General features: G+C 32.5%; 1 protein-coding gene across 1 annotated transcript in view; it reads right to left on the bottom strand.

The window, feature by feature from the left end:
• Window positions 1-1,176: 1,176 nt before the first annotated feature.
• LOC137919496 (collagen alpha-1(XVIII) chain-like) overlaps window positions 1,177-21,679 on the bottom strand; it is an 85,355-nt gene continuing 64,852 nt past the window's right edge. The window contains exon 23 of the mRNA XM_068762591.1: window positions 1,177-1,255. Coding sequence (XP_068618692.1) covers window positions 1,177-1,255 — 79 coding nt within the window. The remainder of the gene's footprint in view (window positions 1,256-21,679) is intronic.

Genomic DNA, 21,679 nt, shown 5'->3' with positions numbered 1-21,679 from the left:
AAGAGATATTACGATGTCGAGAGATATTTATCAACTGTCGAACGTCTACTCCTGGCCCTTGTAATCCAATAAATTTCTATATCTTACGCCTCACTACTAAAGTTTACACATATTTTCTCAAGCGAGCCAACGCGACAAATTGCAGTGGAGACGCTCGGAGCTATCGTAAAGATTCCCGGCTTAGTCTCTAGAACGATTGGAGCTTTATCTTAAGTGTGGACAACCTTAAGGGATTTCTGGTTATAATTTGATATCGGCAATGACCTTTATTATTTTTTATTCTTATGCTTTTTTTTTAAAAAATATATAATCTTTAATAAGGTCATGAAAAATAAGTGTTGAGATGATATTCTGTAATAATAGTTAAGCTTATGTTATTTGATTTGTATCAATTAAAATAATTATTTTGTCATGATAAAAATATTTATCTGTGTTATCATTAAGACTAGGCATACTTTTTTATTTTTAAAAAGAATATTAATTTTAATAAAGAATATAAGAAAGTTATTTCATTAAAAACACTACGATGTCTTGGTCTGCGTTATGTTTTAATATAATATAACAATTCATTAACAATATTTTCAATGCATGCTTAAAAGTTTTTCATACATTAAATAATTTTGTAAATATATGCGTAAACTGCAGATGTATAAAACAATCCTGAAAGCAATATTTATGTTAAGCGCACAGCTGAGGGAAAGGGCCATCGATTCCATCCTTAAAATTATTCAAAGGCTGTAAAATATTATACTAAGAACCATCTCTAACGCGCCTTGGTTTATGACCAACTCAGAGATCTTGGAAGCATTGAACATGAGAACTGTTAAGAAGGAGTTGAAAGTGGCAGGGAATATGCAGCGACTGGAAAATCATCAGTATGACTTAGTTACTACATAAGCAACTGGCAACACCATGATATTACAAAAACTTATAATCTGAGGCTGATTGCAGTAATCTTACAATAGAAATGGCCTTTTTCGCTTTTTCTAGATATTTTTAATTGATTGGATTTTAATATTTAAGAGGTTTGTGCTGCGATCAAAAATAAAAGATATATTATCGTTCCAAATTGAGAAAGACATGTCGAAAAAATCAAAGATTTGGTGCTTGAAAATCGTTGATTGATATAAAGAGACGTCGCTGATAGTATTTTAATATGATTTGGCTCAGCTCAAGCTATTTTAAAGGCGTCTCAAACGCGTCAAGTCTCGATTCGTCGATGTCGTACTGCATTGGTTCTTCGCGACTCTTTTGCCTAAAAAAAAGAAATAGATGTTATATTTAATTTGACGTAAAAAAAATGGATCCTTAAGGGTTCCTTTCTGTTTCCACACTTGAAAATACCAACAATTACACGGCATAAATCTGTTTACTTTTGAAAATTTATTTCAGTAGATTTTTATAATAACATAAATTAATTTTCTGGATGTTATAACTACTCTAAATAAATAAACAAACCGTATCCTATAAATTTATGATATATTTAAAATAAAAGAATCATTACGTATTCTACAGTTTGACTCCGTTAATATTCATTTGAATATCAAAGAAACATAATAGCGCCGCTTGTCATCGTTTCTTGAAACTTAGTACATCGAGATTAATACATTTAACGAGCTGTAAAGAGAGTAACTTTGATGATAACCTGTAGAGAACAGGAGAATGTTATTAATTAAATTCAAACGGCTCCTCCCACAAAGGCAGGGTTAGCAGTTTATGGACGACTATAAAATATCTAATTTAATGCTTCTATAGGGTAAAGCGAGCTCCGAAGCATAAGCCGTTACAGAAAAGTAGGGTATTGACCGTCAATTCAATCATAGAAATGTTAAAGATAATTTATTTATAGACGGTAAATTCAAAATGACGCCGAAAATATCTTAACAGTACAACTATAGCTGATTAAATGGTTTTAATTTTTTCAACAACAAAATAAATTCAAGTGAGATTCTGAAGTAGAAACCATATACCGGCAAGCGGAGCGTAAGATGTCCATAAGTGGACAGACGGAATCTATGAAGCTCATTCCCAATGGTGAACGTCCTAAGGGTGAAATGATGACGATGATGACGTAAAAACTAGTGAAAATATAGCTAATTAATCTATTAGAAAGACATGTAAAATTATTATTGTCGCTATTAACTTAGTTAAAGAAACCAGACGTTTTAACGAGAATAAGTTTTTAATTTAAAAAAAAATTGGAGAGTGTTTGTGCTGTATAAACGGATTAATTAAATTTAAATGATAATGGTAATTTAATTGTAATTCTACAAAACTAGATAACAGTAAAGCCTAGCGACACAAAATGTCAATATAAAAAGTACAAAAAAAAATAAAAATATAAAGAGGTTTTAAGTGGTCTAGTCAGTCGCTAACTTAAATTTTTTTTAAATATTTTATTTATTTAAATCGAGAAAACATCTTTCTTATTTTTCATTACTTTTTTTGAGAAAGAAAGCTATTCGTCAATATCAAAGAGTACAAAAAAGGATAGTACATAATACACACAATATAAAAATTATTATTTCAATCTAATAATAAACTTAATTATGTTAGGAAACTGAGTTCAATGGACTATAACTCATTTACACCATCAATTCTTTTGATGGTATTCGTATAATGATCATAAACTACACAGGAAGATCTCAACTTTGTACTACTATTAAATTATATTGCCGGTCCATTAATAATACTGTTGATGTGTAATAGACAAGCTCTCTAACGTCGCTCGCACGTAATTGATGTAATAATCGCCACTGTGACTCAATGGGCTGTGCGAATCTTAGTGCTTTAGTGAATAGGAAGAGAACGCTTAATAAGTCTCTATACTTGATGTTAGAAATAATTGCACAAGTAAAATGTATTCAAAACAATTATTGAAACAGTTCTCGCAATTACTCAACATATTATTGGCAGTTTTACAGAAAATTTATCTCATGTCACCGGCTATTATTTGGCAATCGGATGTGGAAGTAAAACAATAGATATAAAACCATATTTATTATTCAACTTATAATATTTTTTATATGATAAGCAGTATAACAATCACCTACATACCCTACCTAAAGCTTTTAAAATTATATCGAGTTTCGCTTCGTTTTTCTTTCGAAGAAAAGAGAAGAAAAGAACATACATTAAACACTCTAGTATGAAGGATTTGTTTTTCTAGCAGTGACTTCTAAAACGTGGTCTCTTACTCATCCGGAAACCCTGGTAATATCATGGTCATTCCTTTTCTGTTATTTTGGTGGTCTAATATCAGAGTCGCTGTCTTCTGGTACAGTATTATTTCCAAATTAAGTACAATTTGATTCAAGATTACTCTGAAAATCAGATATTGCATCGGCGTATTCATCGAAATATTCTTCATTGAGCTCCGTAGTGTGTTATACGGAACCACAATTGCACTGTATGGGCGTAAATGAAGAAAACAACAATTATGCGGGAAGAAACGCATCACGAATTTACTCATAGCTGGTCTGCAACATTCGGCCATAAAAACACGATTTATCTCGTGACCGGTCAACAAAGCGTAATAAAGAGATTTATGAAATAGAGAACGTCCACCCAGAAGGTGGAAAGACATTGTTAAATTCGTAGGTAGACGGTGTATGAAGGACACTTCGAATAGGTACTTTTGGAGATTTCCGGGAGAAGCATATGTCCAGAAGTGAACGCCTTACGGCTGAAATGACGGTGTTCATCATTACCATCATTTAAGACAGCAGAAACAGATATTAACAAAATAAAAGAAAGAGGTTTCATTTTTACTTAATCGCTTACTGACTTCAACTTTCATTTACTAATTATAGGATATGACATAAAAATTTCGTCTCTTAATTAATTTCATAAACGGATATTTTCTGAATCAAGTTTATAATTCATTCGATTGTAAAATAAGATTGTCTATCGAAAATCCATTCATTAATTATTAAAGTACACAATTCGGCTATGTATATCTTGGAAAAAACATCGTCCAACTTGGAAAACTTTGTGTTTTCGGCATTGTAGCCAAATTGTTAAATAACTTAAGTGTTTGGAAAATATGATATGGTTACCATTTCCAGTCGAATTTACTTTTAAAATGCTCTATTTATTTATTTATTCAATAAAATTATTAGCAGCTTTGGATCATTTACAGTGATTACCTGTATACGATATTAAAAAAAAAAATCAAAAAACAACCTAATAAGATACGAAATAGTATTAAATTGAGCTTCAGTATAATGGCTTCCGTAAGCTTATACGTGGTTTCTGATCGGAGAAGAATTCATAAGAATTGCAGTCTGTTATTATGTGATTGCGTTCAAATATCCGTAATATAATATAGTAGTACAGTAGTAGTAGTATAGTAGTAGTAGTATAGTAGTTATAGTAATTTTCTAACTTTATTATCAATAAGAATCCTTGCATTATAAGTTTTCGTTTAATAAACTTTCTTAATTTATCGCTTGATAATTCAGAGGTAAGCTTACGTGTTGTGAAACGTACATGAAAACGTCTGCCTACAAAGACTTATTTACGGAGTCTAGAGGAAGATTTACAAATTTTTATTTAATTCTGGCCCTAACTTTATAAACAACGCTATTTTTTACATTTATTGTTATTCTTATCCATATAAACAAAGTTTTCGTATACATTAAAGCGTAAATTTTATGTTTGTGGTAACTTATATTCCAATGAGGTTAGGAACAGATCTACGTGAGATACATTTAATACAGAACTTGTTATAAGATGTGTGTGTACTCGTGCCTTTTATGTTATAAATTAGAATGTTAGCACCGAAAAGTTATTAAAAGTGATTTAAACTTATTCGAATAATTATTATAATGTTACAAATTTATCATTTCAGCCAACAGACGTCCACTGCCCGACACAGGTCTCTCCAAAAGGAACGGTGGTAAGCAGCCTACGTTCAGCGTCTTCTTCCGCTATAATAAGGTCGTTTGTTGACCTTTTTGGTGGCTGCGCTCCAATACAGAACCTTTAGGCCCCAACGGCACTTTGTTTTGTGTCCTTTGTCGTCGGTCCACTGTTACTTTAACTTGAGCATACTTTAATGAATGCTTGTCAGTGGAAATAGCTGTTCTTTTGCAAAATAACTTACCACTATTATAAATTAACGACAGAATCTCAAAATAACGTTAATAATTGGCACCAAATGCTGTTGCTAACGTCATAATAATGTTAGCAGTTATGATGACATTTGGCTCGATGTTTTAGCAACAACAACAATTTTGGCAAACATCGTAATGTTATTAGTAGAAAGTAGGCTGCGTAACTCCAAATAATTAGGCAGTGTTTGTAAATTAATTTTATAGGCCTAATATAACATCTGAGCCCCAAACATGAACGTAATTTTATTTGTTTTGTTCAACTGTTTGTTATTACTAAAGTATTGTGTAATATTTCGAATGATTTACTTTTATACTTATCTAGAAACATTGTTTAATAATATGCTTCGTTGAATTTAATAGGGTATAACAAGGATTGTCTACCAACATTTATTTCGAGTCAACTGAGTTATATCCGAGTAACTTGTTCCACTTTATTCAACCAAATATATCATCGTTTGTTCATATCCGCTTCAGATCATAAGATTTGAATCTATTGGCTGTGCATTTTATTTTATTTTGTTAAAAGACCCCTGACGATCTTTATCGAATTCTACATGCCTTCAATATACATCTGAACTAGAACACTAAAAGTTTTTGAATAATATATCAAGTTAAAATATTTTGAAGTAAAAAAACTGATAATAATTTTTTTATCTAACATCGACGATTGGAGGTACCATAGAATTTCATTGGTACCGGCTGAAAGCAGCCTGCATCTTGCTTGACGTCTTGACGTTTTATCTTGGCTGGACGTCTTACGCTGCACTAGCTCATCGCATAGGCTATCCGCTGAACTTGCAGGACTAATTTCATTCGCCTACGGATCGCTTCAATTCTGAGTTATACACAAAAAAAAATAATGTATATAATATGAGAGTATTTATTTTAGTGTAGTTATTCCCAATTTAATACTTGTCATAAGATATTCAGACGCCTTCTAGTATGTTCTGGAACAATATTTAAACTCAATATATGTATATACATAATTGTACCGTACACCCGAAAAATAAAATGAAAATGCTTACTTCAAAGCAACTGTTCACGTGAAAGCCACCTTGATTAAATATGTATACAAATCGACTTGAAGAGCGGTGATCATACGTTTACTGATATTTGTAGTCAGTGAGAAAATATAAAAAAGTTATTTTATGGTCGTCGTCACTACAGCCCATAGATCTCTCTCAAAGATATACCATAATATGACATGCATAGGACGCTGCTACCCATCCTCTGGAATCTTGGCCAAGTAATAAACATACAAAGTGTAAGTTTATACGATTTATATATATACTAGCTGATCCCGCAAACGTTGTTTTGTCATGTATGTTATTTCTAGCAAACATTAAAAAAAAATAAAGGTTGATATCGTAGAGGGATGAAAATTTAGAGTTGTGTGTATTTTTGTATATTGTATCATAAATAAATAAAAACTAAAGATTTTGTTTAAAAAATAAAAAAAAAATTATGGTGGACCACCGACCGCCGACCACCGACAATGTTTTCCGGTTTTCCACCCTAGCCGATATGCACGCTAAGATTCACGAAAATCGGTCGAGCCGTTTCGGAGGAGTTCAATCACGCACACCGTTATACGAGAATTATAAAAATATTGTACAGTAAATTAATATTATATTGTATAATAATTTAAAATAATTTTAATACATAATAAAAAAATTATGAATGACTTTTGCAAGTACCCTCCAAAAAGTAATCTTGTGCCCAAACAAACTTTTTTCTTTTTAATTGTTCGCGACCTCGAATATACACATATCATACTTTGTATAATCGATTATTATAAAGTATTTGACCCTTGTCTCGCCTGTTGTAAAGTGCTGAAAACTTATTAACTCTTGACTTGACTCCTAACCAATAGTTAACAAAAAAATGTGTAAAAAAAGATAAAGAAACATAAAATTGAGGAAAGAGGTGAGGAATGAAAGGATCAAATACAAGGGAAAGGTAAAATAAATGTACAAAGAAATGAAAAGTACGAAAGAACATATGATGAATGAAAGAAGAGCGCGGAAATAAAAGTATTATATGACAAATTAATTAAAAGAAATTCAAAGTCCCTATCTCAAAAATAAGATAGGTGTATGAGGGGCCCCCCATTGCACGGGCTATAAAAACCCTATAGTTAACTGGAAACAACAACGCTCTAGGTTGATCCATATTTTGGCTGTTCGCAATATAAAAGTAATATCAAAATATTTATTACTAAAATCGCCCAAACATCCATAAAAATTTAAACCATTTAGTTTTAATAGAGCGGATAATACTTTTTTCAAAATATTAGGCCATATTTTGAAAAATTCGGTCATATAAACTCTACAGTGTTACATACAAATATTATATCATACCATTTCATTTCGCGAAAAAAATGTGAACACACACGCCAGCGAAACGGTGTTGTAAGTTTGTTCATTTGTTAATTAAATAATTGTTCAGTAAGATCAATGTTTGTATTATTAATCTTGTTTGGCATTACATGAAAATAAATTTGTCACTTGGAACATCGCAACATTCGGATCTCTCAAGATATTATTATTCTATTATTAGATTATAGTAATATTATAGAAGATAGTTTGAAAATATTGTATTGAAAGTTGGTTGTAATCGCCAAAATTAACATAATTATAATTTTGGCGCAAAACTTAAATCACATTTTTGAATTTCACCAAAGGCTATCTCTTACACATAGGAGTTTGATTAAAATACATATTTATTTATTCGTTATAATAGACTTCATTTAATGGGAGGTTTTTCCGAGAATTTATTAAATTACATTCCCAGTTCTCCGGCTACTTTGACTGCCTGTTTTTTTTTTTTTAGAAAAAAATTGTTGTTATAATATTAATAATTTAAAGCGAGCTCTGAAGAACATGGTGGGCAACAGAAATTTTCCATTTTCTGTTTAAAGCAAAATTAATTACACTTCTTTTAATATGTTACCGAAAGTTTTCTAAAGATGCAATGCAAAGGACTGAACAATCAAGGCAAGGCAAGATAAATAATATTGTATTCACATGTTCATATTGCTATCTAATTTCTTGCATTGAATCTTAACTATTGCGTTTCCAACTATATTTACAAGATTTTAAGTGATATTATCTCTTAAAATCCGTGATACTGCAAATAGACTTTTTTACAATTTTTTGTTAAAAGACTTAAAATTTATTATTTATTTTTACATGTATTTCATGATAATATAGTCAAAATAACATAGATCTACAAAAAACTTAAAGTTTGAGAAAACCGTGTATTCTTTTTTTTTAAGTTTAACTTACAGAGGATTATTTTATAATCGCAATTCCATACCGAATCCACTTATTATAGCGTTGGCTGAGTAGCTCAAGCTTGCACTCAACGAGTGATGGCTAATGTCCTGTAGTCTATTAATACGGTACCTTTCACGTTTATATACATTTTTCGTGAATAGTGCGAAAAAATTGATGTTCTTATTACCTCTTTTGTACATATTAAACGTAACAAACTTCAAATAGAAATAGTAATAAAATAATAATAAGAAATAAAAATAGAAATATCAATATAATATATATATATATATAATATATAAGAAAATGATATTATACATATATATATATATATATATATATATATATATATATATATATATATATATATATGTATAATATCATTTTCATGATCTCAACCGTAACACGCCCAAACCTGGACATGGATTTCAATACTAAATTTTCAATAAGACCGATTGGAAGCGACTTATATTACCATGCATTATTATGCCATGGTTGTTCCAGCGGCTATTTGTTATATGCGCTTATTAAAATGGAGTAAAAATGCGCTAATTATAATGGAGTAATTTACTGTGCTGTGAATTGGAGTTTTTCTGGTATTTCAGAAGTGGGATCTAAAAATCCAGAAGTATGTACGCCCTTAAAATTTTAAATATTATTAAAAGAAGGAGGAAACTCGAGTTAAAATTACATTAAACTACAACGTAACTATAAAGTATGTTAAAATTTATTTTTATTTAATTTCGATACTGCACAAATACGACACTAATACATTACATTTAACGGGGCTTTAACGGGGCCGGTAATGCACAAATAATCACGACAGTTTTACATAACATTGCATTTGATCGAGGCTACCCTCCAGTAATGCACAAATACTCACGACAGCATTTGATCGGGGGTATCCTCCGGTAATGCGCAATATAAAGTGTTAAATGTTATTTTAACTCGCATTTTCAATTTAATAAATATGTATATTTATACTAGCTATTTTGAATTCTTTAGAATTTTATACGTTTTACGTTATATTTGGAAATTGAATATGGGACATGATTTTACAGTTATACAAGCGAGAACTCCCAACAGAGAAAAATATAATAGAGGCTGCTATTTTATTATTTATGAGACTTTATTTTCTGGAGGATCCGGTCATCACCTTCGATCGTGAGATGGCCATAAAATACCCGGACGAGTACAAGGCAGATGCCAAAGACAGTCCCACCTGCTTTCTGTGTGACTCCTCGTAGTCACCAGATACCCACGTCCACTACGAAGAGCGAAAACTCCTCCCCGTCGAGGACCCACACCTGAGCGACGGCTCGTCGGACTACACCTCCGAGTCCGAGTATCTTGGCTCGGACTCGAAAATGGAGATCGACGGAACGAAGTCTGTCTCCCTAACCAACGACTTCACTCTAGTCACCGGCAAGAGGAAGAGACCGCTACGTGCTGCACCCACCTCCTCTCACCGCGGCAGTACCCAAAAAACTGCCTCCCCATCGGCTAGCCCGGCCAAAAAAGCCGTACGCAAGACCTCTCCAACGGTTGCTCCCTAGCAATCGATCGCCTAACCTCAACAAGTGGTCTCCCAAGGTCCTTCTGATAACGGGACCAAACTTCCCCATAACAAACAAGCAAGGAAATTCGTCCACACGTGGCTCGCCAACGAGGTGGACAAAGCGAAAGCTAAAAATACCTCTAAATGTATTATGATTAGCACAATCACTGTCGACGACTACTGTCGCCTCACCCGCCACCTGCGTGAAGAAGGCATCTCCTTCCACACGTACGCCCTTCCCGAGGATAAGACTTCGGGCCCGGCGGTCTCGATACACATGTCATGCACTACTTACTAACACATGACAGGCCGCGTCTGCCTAACCCGCATTCAAGCGAGGGCGGTCCGGAGAGGCCCGTGCCTCCCCCGACCGCCGAGTAGTCCTCACTTTGTCCTACATATACTACACCCCACTCACTACACTATACACCTACACGGTTATAGTTCTACGGTTTTAGTTCTAACTGGGGCCCTCAGCGTAAAATTTTTAGTCCGTGGACCTCTGTGTTCACGGGCTCAATTTCAATGAAGCTGTACAAAGCCTAAACCGGCTAGCAGAATAACTTCTAGTACATCAGATACAAAAATAAAAAAGTTTGCAGTACTATAGTGTTACAGTGTTAATGTTCAGAGTCCATTGAGACCACACTTTTTATTAAGGTAAAGTGTTTTTTGTTAATGTGACCGTTTAATGAGTCTGTGATACTATATACTATAGATCCAAATCTAAGCTTAAGAAGACACGTGGTTGGCTTTGTTATCTCCGCAATCTTTAAACTATCATTCATGCATTATACGTGATTTTTGGACGTTAGTCATCCGCGACAACTTGTGTTGAATTCGACAACTTACCTTCGAGTAGAATTATGGATACGGGAAAGAAATGATCAGGAGGACGTTCTTCACCCTCTTCCCTCTGATGTTCCTCATCCCCCTTCGTCACATATTGTAAGGTTTCGTTTAAAACTGGTTTTGCGTAAACAATACATGTTATTGCTTAATCTTAAAACATAATAATTATTTGAAATTGATTAGGTTTGTGTTATTCAGTATACTACCTAAATGCATTGGTACAAAATACTGCATAATTTAACAGACACATGAAATCTTTTAAAATGTACAGAAGCTACCTTAGATTATTTATTTCAATTTAGAAAATAAATACTTTTATGAAAAAATGCTTGTTTGAATCAAAATTAAATTAAGATTTTATTCTATTGGCTTCAAAATAATAATGAGTAACTTTATTTTGTAAGTCATTTATTGGCAGAGTTCCTGAGGTTTTTAGTGTACCTGGAGGCTAGATATTTCGTAGGTTGGCCGAATGTAATAATTATATAAAAGGTGATTTCATTTTTTTTAAATGGCAACACTACTCGATCCCGTCACTCTTTTATGACAACTTCAGGAAAAAGGATTGAGAGTGGTAGGGTTGAAACATCGTTTTGATTATTGAGTCGGGAGCTCGGTCACTCGTTCGATAACTATAGTAGTGATAAGTTGTCTATTGGAGACTATGCCAGTTGGCCCATACAGTAATACCCCGCTTTACGCAAGAGATACGTTCCAAAAAAAATCGCGTTAACTGAAATTCACGTATAACGAGGTTTATGATTAAACATAGTCAAAAATTATTACAAAAAAATACAAATTATTTTAATCAATCTTTAATTCTAGGAACACTTTTTGCAATACATACTATTATTTTTTACGGAAAAATACATCTATTGTCTTTTGGGTAACGTTTTGTTTACGTTCTTGTAAAATACGTTCATAACACCCAACACTGTTTTTAATTGTTTGACAGATGGTCAAGACACGCTCATTATTATTGTCTATACTCTGCAATACGTCCAAACCTGAATAAATTTTTGAAAGTGCATTTTGTATTCCCCCTGAAGATAAAACTTTCTCTTTTAATTGTTCTTCCTCATCGTAGATAGGATTATTCTATAACTCGATCAGATCTTCATTGCTGAGAGGATCGTCGTACGTTGCTACAAGTTCTACGAGATCTTCTACCGCGACATCTTCAAGTTCAGACCCCTCAATCATTGCTGCAATGTCTTCAAGCACTTGTCTCTGCATCTGGACAATTCTTCTAGGTGCTTCATTTGAGCGCGAAATTTGCAATTCGCGTTATAGTGAAACCGCGTATAACGGGGTCGCGTAAAGCGGGGTATTACTGTAATAGTACTAAAAGTAGAATAAAACTATTTACTGTGATGTGGATTGGAGTTTTTCTGATACGCTATGTAACTTGTTATCAGTTATTTCTACCCATTTACGGCAGTCTTCATTCTTGATTCGATCTCGTAGTGAAATTCCAACCTTCTCCGTGGCTCGTTGAGAAATTATGAGCTCGCCTTTAAGGCCCATAGATGAAATAAATATGGATCGCAGATTAGCGTTCTGAAAGGTTTTCTAACTTAGAGGAACTAACGAGAAAAGTTAACGTATCATTTTGTTGTACTGAATATTTACACAAGGTTCATTAGCTATAACAACAAAGTAGTTCGTAATGGTTTTATCATATGTCGCCAACAAACAATATGTTGTCTAATGGTAACACTAGCAAGTGTATTTTTATAATGAAAAACAAAAATGTTTCTCTGAAGAAATAGACGCTACAATGAAGTAAAAGGTACCTGTATATAATATTGTTAATATCTAACTTTGTTATTATAATATACGCGTACATTGCTTATACGGATCTAGTATTCCAAGTCACAATATTATTTTATTTCAGGACAAAGTTGTGCATCAAAAGTATTTGCCTTATTTATCAGTATTAACTTCGCTTCACTAGCTTACCGATACAAGTTGTAATACCTGAATGTGTATTATCAATAGCAATGGTTGAAATATTTTTCATAAATCATCAGTAATGGCGATGTTTTATTTATAAATAGTAACTGAAAAGTATATAATAAATAAATTTCACGATTTTTCAAGTGGATTACTTACTGTAAGGCCTTTATTAATATTGTATATAATTCTTAAGTTTTATGATAATCAATTATTCCAGTTTACTAAAAAAACACATAAATCCCATCACTTAATAAAAATTAGATGGTAAGATGGTGAATACTTTTATTACAGATAAAACTATTTATTTATACTAACTGGAAATTCATATTCTTTATTTCATCCTTTCAGCCATTGAACGACTGCTTAGACCTTCACCGTATATTTCCAATAAGACTGATTGGACGCAGCCAGTGTCTTCACCTTGCCGATTCACAGGCTATCACGATCTTCTAGGGATTTCCTCATTTCTCATTAGTTTTCATAGAAAAATCCGGTGCAAATCCCAAATGTGAAGCTCAGAGCGAGAGACCAGAGTTATTTATTTAATATAGCCTTTAAAAAAATGTGCGCGGTTCGCTAGACATAAATCAAAATTCAATGATCGTTTTTATTATATTTACTCTCTTATGTAGACTCAGACGTGACCGCCTCCTGTTGACTTACAAAACTGAAGGAATTCAAACGTACGTATTACGCAATGAATTATTCAGGACAAAGCGGAAACCGTGTATTTACATAAGTAAATTGAGTGCGACTACTGTGAACGCATGATAGACTCACAACTACTGTGAAGCTTAGGACTAGCTTAGGGAAATGTAAATTATTTAAAAGCAAAAAGGCAGGTGTTTGTTTCTATTTTTAAAACTAACTTTAATGTAAGAATATATATAATTAACTATTTATATGGCACATTGATGCCATCATTAAACGCTTGCAGTGCCTCCTAAGTAAATTTTGTTATAATCGATAAATTCGTACTCTATTCTTATTTATGGGCTCCTAGATGAGAAATCGTGATCATGAGAATCTTAACACAACTCACCTTGCTATCTCTAGCTATCATTTCCTAACCTAGGTACTGTGTACTGTTACACTGAACGATACTGATTTTTTTTTAAATGTTATACCTAAAAATGGTAGCGTGAAAGTAGAGTTAACGCGATGTATGATTTTGCGTTAGAATAGAGATTCGGACCTTAGGACATGTTTTGATATATTTACTAAAAAAAAAAACAATTAACGTCTTACCAGTTACTAAATTATTATTATCATAGTGTATGTGAGAAGCCATGAGGAGTGATTGCGATGTGGATTTATGTATTTCTATTGCACATATATTGTTTAGAAAAAAAGATATAAATAAAACATAAATGGTTTTAGCTTTTTCTTTTGTTCCTTCTGAACGCCTGTCTTCATTGCTAAACGCGCCCTTCCTGAAAAGCCTAGAGGATTCAACGAGTTGTCTCCACAGGTCTCTTGGACCTGCTTTTCTGAGTGCTTCCATTATTGTGTTGTCCCTCACCGCACGTACAGAATCCACTCATCGGGTTGGTGATAGGCTTCTTAATTTTTCTCGCTCTACTTTTTCTACGACAACCTGCTAATCGAATATCTATGGTTATCTCCGGGCTATGTGGAAGTTAATCAATAACAGATCTTTTGGTTCTTTAATACATACAAGGCCTAAGCCTTGCAGCGGGCGTCTTCTGCGTTTTTTAAAAGAAAAAAATATATGAATAGCTCATTTTGTAAATAAACATTTAATTATTATTTTTCATAATTTAGCTTTAATCTCTTCAATATTAGTAAAGAAAAACGAAAAAAAAAATGCGACATTCCTTTCAACCACTTGTTTATATTATTTAGTTATTAATAAAATTTCCTTTTTTTTTAATGATTATAAAATTTACTTTAAAAAATATACAAAAACAAAATTTTTTGAACTATTCAATGTTATCACTACTGAATGTAAAACTTATGTACTTATGACTTAAATAAAAATGTCGATAAAATTATATATTATTTCGGTTTCTACAGGAAATTAATTCATATAAGTGGTTAATTTAAATATTCGAACAAGACATCTTTAATTTCCCCTTAAAACTTTTCCCCCGAGGACAAAGGCATTTCGAAGCCTAGAAGGTTATACGACACGTGACTCTTAATTACTAATTTCACGCGCTCAGTGACTCCCTCGGCGCCGAGTTGAATAAGCTCCCTGGAATTAGGAGCCGCGTCTTCATGGATTATAAATCATATTTAATCGTAGGTAATTATTTGAAACTTTTTGCGAACATAAATATACGAAAATTCATTACACATAAGACAAAAATTTAAAATCATTTTTATCATTTCCACTATATTCATCCTCTGCTGGGCATAAGTCTCCCCTATGATTTTCCAATAGCGTTTTTCCACGACCTTAACCTTGTTGTCTGTCGGTCTTGTGGTACGTGCGACACTGTGTCGTTTCGTGGTTTTTGTCAAAAACCTTAAGGCTCCAGAGGCCATGTAACCTTCTGACCACCCCTTCAAGTTATCAACTTTTTATGTTAACCAGTTAAAATGTAACTATAACCATCATTACATGTCTATTTTCATTTATTTTTGTATATAAGACCTCCTCGGTGCTTTTTAGCGTTCCTTTGTTCGTTCCTTGGTATCTTTTTAAAAATTTAATTTTACTTGTATCACTATTACGACTATAATCATATATGTTAGAAATATTGATGTATAGAAAATTAATATAATTCATAAAAATAATTAAAAATGCGACTACTGCGAATAAAACGGTTCCATTAATATAGCTAACTGCTTCGAGTATTCCCGTTTCTAGCATTCTTATGAAATGTAATTAAAACTTATTTACAAAGTATCCTTTGAACTGAAGTAGAAAAATTCTTAAGTTCGTGAAACTCCTGAAACCTAAAACAAAGCCGACCTTAGAGCGGGAGCTCATTTAAATTAATTAATTTTTAGTCGTTCTCATTCCGGCATTTTAGTTGCAACAACTCTTATAGTTTGCGATTTTTTTTTAATGAAAAAAGTTAAGCAATGAATGGAAAATTTAACGAAATATTATTCTGCATTTGAAAACTAACACTCTAGATTGAATTGAGGCAATTATTTTGTACGTTAGATTTTACTAGAGTGAAATCTGTTGCAAAATTTTTTGATATTTCCTTGCGTTTTATAGATTATTAGTATTTATTTTTTATTATTTGGTTATTATACATGCTACCAATATGCCGAAAGATGCGGGCACTGCAAGACCGCTCATTGTAGCGATCTTTGGGGGAGGCTTCTGCGTAGGAGAGGGAGTGGATCGGCTGACATCATCACCGATGATGGTTATTTATATTTGTAATATAGCGTTTGTATTAGGATTGAGAATGTTACAAACAATATTTCTGTATTTTATGTGATAGACGTCTTTATTAGGATACAAAGTAAAAATAAATTTCTGGTCTGACTGTGATTTTATTTTAATATCTCGTGTCAAATTTTATCAAAACCCAGCCCAGGATATCTGGAAATTAATTAGATTACCACTACACCATCCGATAAAAGGCGAAAAATTTGTTTTTACGATTAATGTAAACAATTAACTTGATGGGTTAAGAATAAATGTATTTAGATTATTTTATTTGAGTAAGTGTCTCAAAATTACTCATAGATAGATCGTGTAGACAAATTAAAAAATAAAGAAATTTTATTCAATATAAGAAATATTACAGAATACGAAAATCGTAGATTTACTGGATATTATAATTTTGTATTGATATTCTTTTAAGCTGATAGACGCTCACTGTAAAACACAGGCCACCGCCAAAGATGGAGATAGATGGTTTGGCAATCGCAGTACGGTATTATGGTACGCAGAGAACTGTGCTGCCCATTTTTTAGAAACTTGTGGTTGCAATCCTATATAATTAAATGCGAATTATAACATTGTTTCCCGGAAATCGAAACCGCGACCTACTACTGCTACTTCCCTCCACTCCTAAATACCTTAACGTATTGTAATTACTACAAAAGAATTTCTACTTTAATGTCTCGATTTTGATATACATAATAATTACACAAAACCAACAATCCAATACGTGGCGGGAGATATCTTTAATTTCGAATAAAAATTTAAAGTTTTTTATTGCTGCCGAAGTATGTTGATAATACCATAGACAGATTATCGCATAAACTCTCGATACTGGAGGTACGAAAAACAATGATCATTTAGCATCTGTGTACAATTTTGTTGTAAATTCGGGTATTTTGCACACACATATCAGTAATGATGATGATAATATATAAGACGCCTGATAGCGCCTATGAAAGTAAAGAAACAGAAGATAACATTGGACAAACAAAAGTGTTGTTTTAAATTTTATTTTATTAAACATATTTAGTAATAACAAAGGAATGCAGCAAAACTAAACGTGGATTGAGAATAAATTAACAGCGAAGAATTTAATAAAGAGCCTTTATAAAGAAATGCTTGTGCAGCATCCTTGCATAGGTTTTCATTGAGGCTGTTAATTTAAAATAAATATTAGTGAAAATGGTTTGCTGTGTTTAAATAATATGTGACTTTATATTTGAATTTCCGTAACATTGTTTTACAATTGTTTTTTTTATTTAATTAATTAAATAATTTTGGTTTAGGTTCTGTAGTGACTGCAGGGGTTGGAGTATGTGTGCCGGGGCATGGGCAAAAACTACACTTTCGTAGCAGAACATGGGTCTTACGCAGGTCTTATAGAGAAGGAGTTGGTGAAATAGGAGGTGTTTGAGAAATAGCTTACTTGAGGGGCTAAGGAGGGTAAAACCAAAACAATATTATTTTTGACAAGGTTTATGTGTTTTTGGAATGGGAGTCTAGTGTCAAAGGTGACCCCTAGGTATTTTACGGTTTTCGTCCAAAGAATAGGACGACCGTAAAGGGATAGGATGCTCGGATTTTGTCCGTTTCTACATCTAAGTTGGCGGGATAGTGTGAAGACGATAGCTTGACTTTTTTCAAGATTAACGTCTGTGCGGCATGTTATTATTATGTTTTTAGCCGACTTTGGCTTATTTCAGCTTCATCGAAATTGAGCTCGCAGGAACAGGAGGTCCGCGGGTCAATAATTATACGCGGATCGATCGTATCCCAGTTGCAATGATAACGTTTGCACGAAGAGGTACTCTACCCGTGTCAGTGTATAGTTTTGTGACTGAAGCGTAGTGTAAGTTCTGCGAAGCTATGACTGCAGGGCCTTACCTGAGCGGTCACGCTTGAACGCTATCGACGCGGCCGCCGGTGTCTTGAGTATTATTGTGATGCGTGTGTGCTATAATTACCATATAGTGCCACATTACAAAAAATGTTTTTGTGAATTGGGAAATATTAGGCTAGAAAGAAAACAATTATAAATTATTTATAAACATGTCTTGCCAATTATTGTCAGAATTTCGAATTAATTTTGGTCACTTTCAACAAGACGAACCATACAGACATTAAGAGGTTTTACGAACGATTGCAAAGAAAAAGTATTTTTTGCTACAAATTCATAATGTTCGGTTCTGCCGGCTGCCTTTAGTTATTAACATTAGCATCGATTTGAACTAAATAATATAATGATTTTATTAACTAAATTTATTTCTAGATTAATTTATGAATATCGTTTGAGTTAACCAAAATAAAAAAAAAATAATTATAAAATATTTGATAGAATATTTCCTGTAAAATTACAATACAAATTTTGAAAAAAAAAACCTTTTTGTGTGATTTTGGGAACGTGTACAAGAATAAAACTCGTATTATTTAAAGACTTGATACCAATTTTCTGTTTTTAAAGATTAAAATATTATAAATGTAACATAAAGCAGAAGTTTGTAAGCTTTGTTTTAGTATATTAGAGTTTTTTTTAATCTTAAATACATTGGCTTAATTACACAAAAAACGGTTTATTGCAATCATAAGAAAACATACGCAAGCTATTTCTAGATGTCGAGTCGAGTTCTTTGTATGTCTTGGCCTAATCTTAGAGGTGCACTTCAGTTACAAAGGCACTGTAAGCTCACGGTGCAGTAGGAACTGGATTCAATTATCCTCTGACGTGCCTAACAATGCATCTTGTATACAAAAGACGTACTGCGTAAGCTATATGCGGAAGATAATTTGCTTTGTATTTGTTATTTCAAAATGTTGATGTTTTTGCTGATTTTATGAGAAGCATTTCTTGTTTGTAGTAGTAATATTACGTCATCAACAGCGGTATATAGAAAAGGACAATTTAACAAAAATAAAATTGTTCATTTATAACATTTATAAGGGCGAAGACCGAATAGTATACACTTCAAATTCGGACATTGTGTTGTTATTACCTTCAAGACATGCTAATTAGGCAAAATTATTAATTTTTATTGTAGTTCAATCTTGTGATACAATTTTCTACTTTTGTATTATAAGTTTACACTGTTGTGGAATAATTGTCCATGGTTTTGACGAAAGTTTCCGCTGTTGTGATTCTAGTTACAATTTTTGCTTATATATTTTCCATCACAGTTTATGACCAGTAATATTCAATTCAACAAATCCGACGTCATAGTTGAAGTCACAGAAAGTTCCTGGATGCAGTGCAAGACAGCCATGGTGATGATTTTTAGGGAAGGCGTTTGTCTTGTAGTGAATGTCTATCGGATGATGATTGTGCCCGGGAGTAAAACTTGAAATTAATATAACTTTACCAACTATATTATCGATTCTGCCTGTCGTAATATTAAATCTTTCGTTTTAAAATATTGTGATGGTAAGGAATAATTTATGTTTATATTGTGTAAAAAGCTTAATAAAATTACCTAGACTGGGTGTGAACCGTTTAATAAAATATCTACTGTCAATCACTTACTTAGATGAAAATGTTTACGCAAGTCAAGTCAGTAACATAAATTGTAATGATTAAGAAACAAAAAAATTATTTCATATGTAAAAGAATTACAATTTCATTCACACTTAGTTAATTCGGTTGCTTATCCGGCTGTGGTGCAAAGTTATTAAGCGACATGTCATGTACTTCCGATACGCAAACATGCTCTTGTTCCCTGCAAACATTTAAACACCCTTATATAATGCGTATTAGTTTGATGTATAAAATAAGGATAAAATGATGGACAATACGAAAAAAGAAGAATTGATATACGAATACATAAATTTATTAAAATAAATTTGTAATCTAACTATTTATTGTTGGTTATAAATTTTCAATGGAATTAGTCGTTACCTTGCAGAAGTCCATCCTAAGTAAGAAAAAGACCAATATTTAGCCACTTCCGTACATGCAGTGGTAGTCAAATCACTCAACACGTGGTTATAAATTTATATGGGTTAAATAATTAGTATCAATGATTGCACTGCATTTTATAATGGCTATTAGGTTTTATAATAATAAAGAAAGCGCGCAATCGAGAACATTATTGGGTACAGAATTATAAGAAAATGGGCAGAAAAATTATCTTTAATAAAAAATTGTTATTAAGAGAGTAGTTAAATAAAACAATATCATCATTATTATCACTATTATACAAGTCATAGGAAGTCCAATGCTGGACAAAGGCACCATAGATTTCCTAAAGGACTCGTTGAAAACGACTCGCATTCAGCGTTTTCCGACAAACCTAAAAAGGTCATCTGTGTGTCTACCTTAGGGATGGACGTATTTTGCTGCGTTTGCCGGTCTGAGTTAATTTAATTAAATGATGCAAATGTATTTTATTTAAAGATTCCAAAGTTTTGAACATTCTAGAAACACATTGATAGAAACGACCAGAACAATTAAGTTACTTCATGACATGGAATTCAGGACAGCTGGTATTGTACTCGGGCTAAAGAAGAAATTATCTTGTATTATTTGTATTAGTCCAAAAATGTGTAATAAAAAATTATTGATAGATTTCTCGAGAATAAGTTGTAGTAAGAGTACTTTCTCCTTTCGTCCTTTTTTTCAGCAGATAGACGAACGCTGCAAGGCATAGGCCTTCTTCAAAGTCGGCCAAGATGGCCGGTTTTTCGCTTCCTGCATCCAGCGACTTTCCAGGATCTTAATTACGTCGTAGGTCCATCTAGTGGGGTCACCTATGCCACGTTTATCGGCAAGTAGTCGCCACGCAAGAACCTTTTGGCCCCCAACGGGCAACGGATTCACGACCAAGTACTTTGTTTATTAAGTATATCTGTGAAGTTAAACAACGTAGTATATTTATAACTCATACTAGCATATTTTGATTAGATTTTATAATCCTGTATAAGTCTATTATCCGAATGAAACGAAAATTTTATAATGTTTGTGATACAGCACAATAGCATTAAAGTGAATTAATAATTTATAAATTACGTCAAAATTTCTTAACACTACAGACGAAAATTTTAAGGTTGTTTATCAAATCGTTAAAGCATTTCGTTTCATCTTTGCCAACCCAAAAGACTTAACCATTCACGAGTGTAATCCGTGTAATGTAGAAGGTAAAGTGCTTGTAATTAAGGTTTTATACTTATTTAACGTTATATGAAAGATTTTATTCTGTTTACTTATCTATACACAGTAATTGGTTGTCGGTGTAAAAGCTTTAATAGAGTGAATCTATAGCTCTTATGCTGTCAGAATTTATAATATAACTTGCCTAAAAATTATTTTTTATGCACGGTAAAAAATGTACACATTATATATATAATACAGTACATTATAATAAATTATGTAAACCCTCATTAACTTGAACCACACTTGCCTAAGAAAGTACAAAGAAAAAAATAATTAAAGAATAAATAATCAATAGTCCATTAAATATTTCTTAACCATTTTTTTTAATCAGTAGTGAATAAGAAAGTCTTATTTTTAGAATTACTACATATTTTAGAATTACTACATTATTATTATTTATTG

The sequence above is a fragment of the Battus philenor genome, unplaced genomic scaffold, assembly GCF_028537555.1.
Source record: "Battus philenor isolate CCGP_79_NKW_IND1 unplaced genomic scaffold, ilBatPhil1.0.hap1 SCAF_16, whole genome shotgun sequence".
Taxonomy (NCBI): domain Eukaryota; kingdom Metazoa; phylum Arthropoda; class Insecta; order Lepidoptera; family Papilionidae; genus Battus; species Battus philenor.
This window is presented reverse-complemented; position numbering and strand designations above follow the sequence as displayed.